Raw genomic sequence first — 8333 nt, forward strand, 5'->3', positions numbered from 1 at the left:
AGCCTTTCTTAATCTGTATGACTCTTGTCCTCCAGGATGCTTCACAGTATTGGCTCTTGCTTTGTCAATTTGCTGAGGGATTATTCCTCTCGTTCAACCCCCTCCCCTGTCCCGCCTCCCATTCGCCCTCCCCACCACATGAAAGGAGAGCCTGTCACACCAGCTGATTATGCCCCCAGTGACCCGAGGGGGATCTCATTCACCGGTCAGAATTGAAATCGGTGAGTTTGACCACTGAGTAGGACTGGGACATGAACTCATGACCTTTGGCCCTTGCATAAAGCAGCCCTCAAATTGCCCTTCCCTTGTCATGAAGGCTAAATTTAAAAAAAAATTCCCGACACACTCGTCCGACTGAGAAGCTGAACAGGGCTATACTCACTCGAATCAAACGACTCCTGTGTGGGTAACGCCTGCGGTGCATCTCCGGTCCAGCTCACTGACATAGTCTATCAGTCTGTGCTGCACATTATACAGAGCAGTCCAGTGAGAAAGTCTTCACAATTAATCCTCGCTCTTCACGGGAGAAGAAATTCGACTGATGATCAAAGTAAAAGTAAATGAATGCTTCCCTCGTCCATCACACGTTGGGCAAACTGGACTTTGCCCACCTCCTGATTGCTGAGATACAATAAATTGAAACTCCACCTAAAGATAGGCTGGATAATCAGATGAGATCCGTAGGCCTGCCGCCTGGGATTAGGCCTAGTTTACAAAACTAAACCTGCCAAGCGAGCATTCATTTGAAATGTGTGTGTGTGTCTGTTTGTACCAAAGACAAATAAGAGATAGGGTTTTGTTTACCGATTGTGAAGAGAAAGAAAAATGATTAACTCGATGATTCCAAGAAACCGGAGCTGAAGTCTTTTCCAAATACCCATCTCATCGAACGTACAGGAGGCTTGAAAGCCAGTTCGGCAGGCTTTCTCGGAGAGTTGCAAAAAACGTCGAACTCTGGAACGTTCTAATCATTTTCATTGGGATTTGGTCATCCCAAGTTAAAGACTTAGCCAATGTTAGATTATTAGATTTCCAGTTAATGAGATGCCATACGACCATAAGACATAGGAGTGGAAGTAAGGCCATTCAGCCCATTGAGTCCACTCCGCCATTCAATCATGGCTGATAGGCATTTCAACTCCACTTACCCGCACTCTCCCCCTAGCCCTTAATTCCTTGCGAGATCAAGAATTTATCAATCTCTGCTTTGAAGTCAAGAATTTATCAATCTCTGCATTTAACGTCCCGGCCTCCACTGCGCTCCGTGGCAATGAATCCCACAGGCCCAGCACTCTCTGGCTGAAGAAACGTCTCTTCAATTCCATTCTAAATTGAGACCCTGTGGGTGGTGTGGATGATGCCCTGGGTGATTGTAAAGTGGTTGCCACAGATAAGTAATGTGACTGACTCAGAGATTAAAGAAGAGAGTTTCAGTGTCTCGTATCTTTGTTTTTGTTTTGCCTAGCGCAAGGGTGGTATAACTTTGGTGCAGTCCGCGACTGGGTGGGTTGGGTGATCCCTGTCCACGTTTGAAGTGTTTTATTCTCTGATGGCACGTGGGCATCACTGGGTGAGACCAGCACTTGCTGCTAATCCCCATTATGCCCTGGAACTGAGTGGGCAGCGTGGCCTATTTCAGCTAAGAAATCAAGCACGGGTCTGGATTCACAAGTAGGCCAGCCTGAGGAAAGATAAGACCACAAGAGCAGTAATAGACCATTCGGCCCATTGAATCTGCTGTGCCACTCATTGTGGCTTAACTGATGGCAGATTTCTGGAAAACCAGGTGGGAATTTGCTACAACAGATGGTTGTTCCGCAGGGTCTGTGTTGTGCTTGAGTTCAGAGGTAGGGTCGCCTTACTGCAGTTGTACAGGACTCTGGCAAGACCACACCTGGAGTACTGCGCGCATCTTTGGTCTCCTTACTTAATTGAAGATGTCCTTGCCACAGAGGGAGTGCATTGTAGGTTCACCAGGCTAATACTGGGGAGGGACAGGCATATGAGTTGAGATTGGTTCAATTGGATCTGTACTGACCAGAAATTAAAAGGTGAGAGGGTTATCTGTTTGAAACATGTAAAATTCTAACAAGTCAGGACATAATGCTTGCAAGGGTAAGTAGTTTCCTCCCTGATCGGGGACTCCAAAACCAGGGGACGCAGTCTTAGGATACGGGTTAGGCCATTTCGGACTGAGATGAGTTAACATTTCTTCACTCAGGGGCTAGTGAACCTGTGGGATTGTCCACCACAGAAGACAAGAAAGGGAGAGAGATACATTGTTCAAGTTAAGGCATGGAAGGGTGTGGGAACAAAGCAGGATGTGGTGTTGCATGAGACAATCAGCCGTGATCATGCTGAATGCTAGTGCAGGCTCAAAGGGCCAAATGGCCTAATCTTGTGCTTTGTTGTATGTGTCGCCTCTCCCACCACCCCAGAAGGATATTTCCACAGTGGTTACACCACAGTGGTTACACCACAGTGGTTACACCACAGTGGAACAGGAGTAACAGCCAAATCATCGGAAAGTCAAATCCCTCCAACTGCGGAATCGATTCTGGTAGTCTGTGGGCAGAGAGGCTGCTGGATGGTCATGAGAACTCTCAAGACTATAGTCCCAGACGGCATGGCTAACCCCGGCGCTGATAAATATGGCCCATTGTGGACATCAAAGGCAGATTGAAGGTAGCATGGGATTCGCTCTCTCTTATCAACTTCCCGCGAGTGGAAATCCCACCTCGCCACAGGTACTGGCCAATCAGAGACTTAGTGGCTCTCGCAGTCATGGTTGCTATGGTTGTTATGGTTGACATGGTTGCTATGGTGGTTTTTATTTTAATATTCATTCACAGGAACAAGGGCGTTGCTGGCTAGGCCAGTATTTATTGCCAATCCCTAATTGCCCAGAGAGCAGTTTAGGGTTAACCATATTTCCAGTTTGGGGGGCGGGGAGGGGGTGGAATAGGCTCTTACATTGTCATTGATTGACTACATAAGGACCTCAATTGAAGATGAGGTGAGAAGTTTGACATTTCCCAGCCAGAACTGAATTTGGGTGGAGAGTGAAGGAGGCATGGTTTTGGGATATCACCATCCCACCCAATGAAGTTGCCTTCCTGAACACATACCCACTGCCTCTGGGACTGGAAAGATTCCACCTCAATTTTGCTTCATGCACCTGAGGAAGCCATGGGCATTATATAAATGTAAATTTGCAGTTCATGGGGAAATAACAAATTCAGATTGAAAGAATGCATTGATAATTTAATTTTAGCCAGCACCCACCCCACATCCCCTCCGTCCACCTTGGGTCAGTAATAGTTTAATGCTATGTTTGAGATATTAACAATTTTCGTTGCACCATCGATCTAACTGCTGTTCAGCTGTGGTTGCAGGAAACTGCTTTCTTTGGTCATAATGTACCCTAACACATGATAGGAGTGAAAGATAAACATGACATGCCCCAGCCCTAATAAACAAAACACAGGTGGAGTCCAATTGAAGCTATAGTATGATTTTCAAAGCACCAATGAGAACACTTGACTATAAATTTGTACTTTGGATTATTGCACTAATGAAATGGAATGGCCAACAGCCTTGAGTTAACAAACCCAAGGCCACATTCTTTGATCAGTCATCAGTCATTGTGTAGAAACTGTACAACTGCCCAACAGATCAATACTCTACCTTTACAAGGTAGATTATAGAGAACGGCGGAATATCATTTTACGTCTCACATCTTAAGTTACTCAATAAATTGGAGTGGTCAGATACTTTAAAAAGTTTGTTGTGATAATAGCATACCACTGCTTTGTGTTTGTGTCCTGAATGTTCCTGTCTCTCTCTCTCTCTCTCTTTCACTCTATCTCTCTTTCTCTATTTCTCTTTTTCTCTCCCTCTTTTTGTCTCTATCTTTCTCCTTGTCTCTCTATCTTTCCCTCTCCATCTGTCTCTCTTTCTCTCTCGCCCTCTCTCTTTCTCTCGCCCTCCCCATCTCTCTCTCCCTCTCTCTTGTCTGTTTCTCTCTCACTCTCTCTCTCTCTCTTTCTCTCCATCTCGTTCTCTGTCTCTCTCATTCTCTCTCACTCTTTCTCTCTCTCTTGTTCTCTCTCACTCTTTCTCTCTCTCACACGCTTCTGCTAGCCATAAGCCAGCGGTTATTAGCCCATTCAGTGAGAGCTTCCACCAATATGGGAGAGTGTGGAAAGTGCACATTCATTGATTGTTCACAATTACACCATTGTTCACAATTACACGATTATACAGGGGTACATGAGGTGTGGTGGTAGTGCCAGTACCTCTGAGTCAGGTGGCCCAGATTCAAGTCTCCAGCTGCTCCAGAGGTATGTCATAACTCCTCTGAACTACTGATCCAAAAACTCCAAATCATTGTATAATTTCAGTCTGGAGGGGACCGGAAGGGTAGATGGTTCCGCTTATTGGGGGAGGTCCAAACTGTGAGACATAGCTAAAGTGCTTTCCCTTTTAAGGGTGCTCTGGTTTCCTCCCACAGTCCAAAAAAGTGCACATTAGGTGAATCGGCCATGCTAAATTGTCCATAGTGATCAAGGATGTGTAGGTTAGGTGCATTAGTCAGGGGTAAATGTAGAGTAATAGGGTATGGGTTACTCTTCGGAACATTGGTGTGGTCTTGTTAGGCCAAATGGCCTGTTTCCACATTATAGCAATTCTATGAAAAAACAGATGAGGAGTGTTTTTCTCTCTCAAAGAATCATTCGCGTGCTGAATTCTCTTCCCCTGAATGATGGTGAAGACTAGGTCCTTTGTTTTATTCAGGGCTAAGTTAGATAGGTTTGTAATTGATAACTGTGTCCAAGGTTATAGAAAGTGTCCTCAGGCCATAATCAAATCAGCCAGGATCTTACTGATGGGACAAATGACCTACCCTGTTGTTAATTCTTATGATCCCAATTTTCCAAAGGGAGTTGGATCGCTCAGTTGGCTGGCCAGTCAGTTTACAGAGGGTGAGACCAAAAGTGCAGGTTCAATTCCCACACAGTCAGAGGTTATCAGGAAGGGGTCTCTTCCTCAACCTTTCCCCTCACCTCAGGTTAAACCACATGGTCTCTCTCTCTCTCTTTCTCTGATGAGAATATGGTGCTGAGGGACTCTGCTGACTTTGCCTTTATTTGCTAATGAATATGAAACCCAGTCTCTCGGGTACTGAAGTCTAATGGACATCCACCTGTAATGCGATCAAAGAAGTTGGAATAATTGAACTAATTTTCTGGGATTCACATGTGTGCCCCCGTGCATATTGTTAACATTGAACTACAGTTTCAAATTGTACTCATCTATGATTTTAAGAATACCCTCATTAGCTTTGAAAGTCCCATTCTGTTTTGGTACTGGTCTGTATTGTTGGTGTCTCCTCAGATGTTCGTCAGATGGTGACAGGGAGTAGTCTGCCAGGCACCTGGCCCGATGTAAGGTCTAACCCTCAATCTGCACCCCTCCGTCACTTCAGCCAGACATCACTGGGCTCTCAATGGGGATTGTAGGGAACCCTGGCCAGATCTGTCTCAGTCTCCACAGATCCTCACTCTCGATTTCTGTGATAGGGATTGTTCAGGGTGCAGGTCAGGGGAGAGTAACCTCCGAGCACCAAGTGGGAATACCATTCCTCTGAAGATGGGGAAATTCATTAGGAGCACCGTAATATTGAAAGGAGCAGAACGAGCCAATCATTAGTTTAGTAAGTGCATAGCAACCTCATTGGACGAGGGACCTCTGTCTTCCTTCATTGGAACATCCATTGCTACAGTCAGTTTACCATCACCATACTACACAGCTAATAGATAGGCAGGGAGACAGCACTGGGAGGGCATTCAGAAAGAATACAGTACCTACACTCAAGACTTTGATTGAAATATGCACTAATATGACTGAAAAAGGTTTTGACGATGAAATAAGATCTTGTTGATTGGCATCAATATTGCAATAGGGGCCAAACTCTCTGATAAAATGAGTGTTCCCCTTTTCGGGTTTTCCACCAGTCGCTGTCACAAGAGTGTGGCGACCACTCATCATTGGGAGTGTGTCCCAATGAAGGGGAGAGCTGAACAGAAACCAGACCCCAGCCCCAGTGATCATCAGCCATTGCCACAGAAGGAAGGAGGGGCTTACTTGTGGGTGGTGCTTCTCATCCACCCCAGGATGTCACAAAAAGTGCTCCGCGTCCAACCAAGTGGTTTTGAAATGCTGTCACAGCACAGCAAGATCCCGCAGGCAGCAATGAGGCAAATGGAACTGGTGCCATCGTTTGGATAGATATTGACCAGGCCATCCTGAACAATCTTCCAGCTGAGGCAGGAGCTGTAACATCTAGCTGGGAGAGTAGACAGGGCCACTGGAAAGATCTCCAGAAGACATCGTTGACTGTGTCAACTGTATTTTCACGTTCTTTCTCAACACCAGCTAGTATCCAACAAGTCACAGTTATCCATCCCCAGATAAACAGAAGGCCTACCTGAGTGACGGAGTCCTGGTTCATCGAGTTTCTCAGCTGAAGCGATCAAACTCCAGGCCGTAACTCACACACCTGATGGTGAAAGAGCCCAGTTAGCCGCCTTCCTCGGCCGCTCATGAGAGTAGGGTCTGTTTTTCCCCACCTCACTCATAAGCCCCTATCTCACGTGTGCCATGAGATCCCTGCAACCCACTGGTAACTTCCCGGCTGCGCTGTATAAACAGGGTCAAAAGTCTCTCGCTCAAAAGGAAACGGGACCTGGTGTGTAATGAGGGACAGTAGATAACAAACTGTGGTGAAAGAGAGGTCAGGAAACATTCAGGAATACAACCAAATATTTTGACTAGCGCTGGTGGTACACCCTTAGCTGGACGCATTCCCTTTACTGAAAGGTTAGACCTTTACAAAATTCCTGGTACCTGTGTACTCCACATCTCTTGCAGGATTACTCTCTTACATTGCCATCTACCGTGGGCCTGAGGTGGTTAATGGTGGGCTCTAACTGCCTCCACTAACAGTGGAGATGATTGCCACCTCGACAATCTAGGGGCATCATTACTGATTGTAATGTACACCCAGTAGCTGGTGATGGGGCACAACAGCCATCCCTATCATCCTTCCTTTCCAATAGCCCCATGACCCCACCCCCTCCAACCTCCCCCTTCATCTGTAACTTCTCTTAGCTTCCAAAACCCCCGAGATCTTACTTCCTGTAAGATGGCAGTGGAGCAGGGCCCCTGAACCCTGGGGAACGTCTGCGTCGTCTGCTTTTCATTTTGTTTCTTTTCTTCCTTTTTCTCTCTCTTTACACTTTTTTTTCCTTCTTTCTACTTTGCTCTTGTTGAAGAGCTCAGTCGTGGTGATGGCATTGGCAGTGGGTAGGGCCCAGCAGCATGGACTGGACTGGGCCCAGCGGCATGGACTGGTTTGGGCCCAGCAGCATGGACTGGAGTGGGCCCAGCAGGTCGGCCTGGAGTGGGCCAAGCAGCACAGACTGGTTTGGGCCCAGCAGCACGGACTGGAGTGGGCCCAGCAGCATGGACTGGAGTGGGCCCAGCAGCATGGACTGGAGTGGGCCCAGTAAGTCGGCTTGGAGTGGGCCAAGCAGCACAGACTGGTTGGGGCCCAGCAGCACAGACTGGAGTGGGCCCAGCAGGACTGATTGGAGTGCGCCCAGCAGCACTGACTGGAGTGAGCCCAGCAGGTCGGCCTGGAGTGGGCCAAGCAGCACAGACTGGTTTGGGCCCAGCAGCATGGACTGGAGTGGGCCCAGCAGGACTGATTGGAGTTGGACTGGAGTGGGCCCAGCAGGACTGATTGGAGTGTGCCCAGCAGCACGGACTGGAGTGGGCCCAGCAACATGGACTGAAGTGGGCCCAGTAACACGGAATGGAGTGGACCCAGCAGCATGGACTGGAGTGGGCACAGTAACACGGAATGGAGTGGACCCAGCAGCATGGAATGGAGTGGGCCCAGCAGCATGGACTAGAGTGTGTCCAGCAGCACAGACTGGAGTGGGCCCAGCACCACGAACAGGAGTGGGGCCAGCAGCACGGACTGGAGTTGGCACAGCAGGACGGACTAGAGTGAGCCCAGCAGCATGGACTGGAGTGGGCCCAGCAGCATGGACTGGAGTGGGCCCAGCAGCACTGAATGGAGTGGGCCCAGCAGCACTGAATGGAGTGGGGCGAGCAGCAGGGACTGGAGTAGGGCCAGCAGCACAGACTGGAGTGGACCAAGCAGCATGGACTGGAGTGGGGCCCAGCAGCACGGACTGCAGTGGGGCCCAGCAGCACGGACTGGAGTGAGCCCTGCAGCACGGACTGAAGTGGGCCCAGCAGCA

General features: G+C 48.2%; 1 protein-coding gene across 4 annotated transcripts in view; it reads right to left on the bottom strand.

Annotated features, from left to right (window-relative positions):
* Positions 1–6673, bottom strand: part of LOC122552264 (nuclear receptor subfamily 5 group A member 2-like) — a 57811-nt gene extending 51138 nt beyond the window's left edge. For 2 of the 4 annotated variants that reach the window (XM_043694954.1, XM_043694952.1), the window contains exons 1-2: positions 6491–6673; positions 383–538 (exon numbers count right to left, since the gene is read on the bottom strand). In XM_043694954.1, coding sequence (XP_043550889.1) covers positions 383–424 — 42 coding nt within the window. In that variant the 5' untranslated portion in view covers positions 425–538; positions 6491–6673. Of the gene's footprint in view, positions 1–382; positions 1118–6490 lie in introns of those variants that run through there. The other 2 variants (XM_043694953.1, XM_043694951.1) reach the window with 2 other exon arrangements.
* Positions 6674–8333: the final 1660 nt, after the last annotated feature.

Source organism: Chiloscyllium plagiosum, chromosome 8 (assembly GCF_004010195.1).
Source record: "Chiloscyllium plagiosum isolate BGI_BamShark_2017 chromosome 8, ASM401019v2, whole genome shotgun sequence".
Taxonomy (NCBI): domain Eukaryota; kingdom Metazoa; phylum Chordata; class Chondrichthyes; order Orectolobiformes; family Hemiscylliidae; genus Chiloscyllium; species Chiloscyllium plagiosum.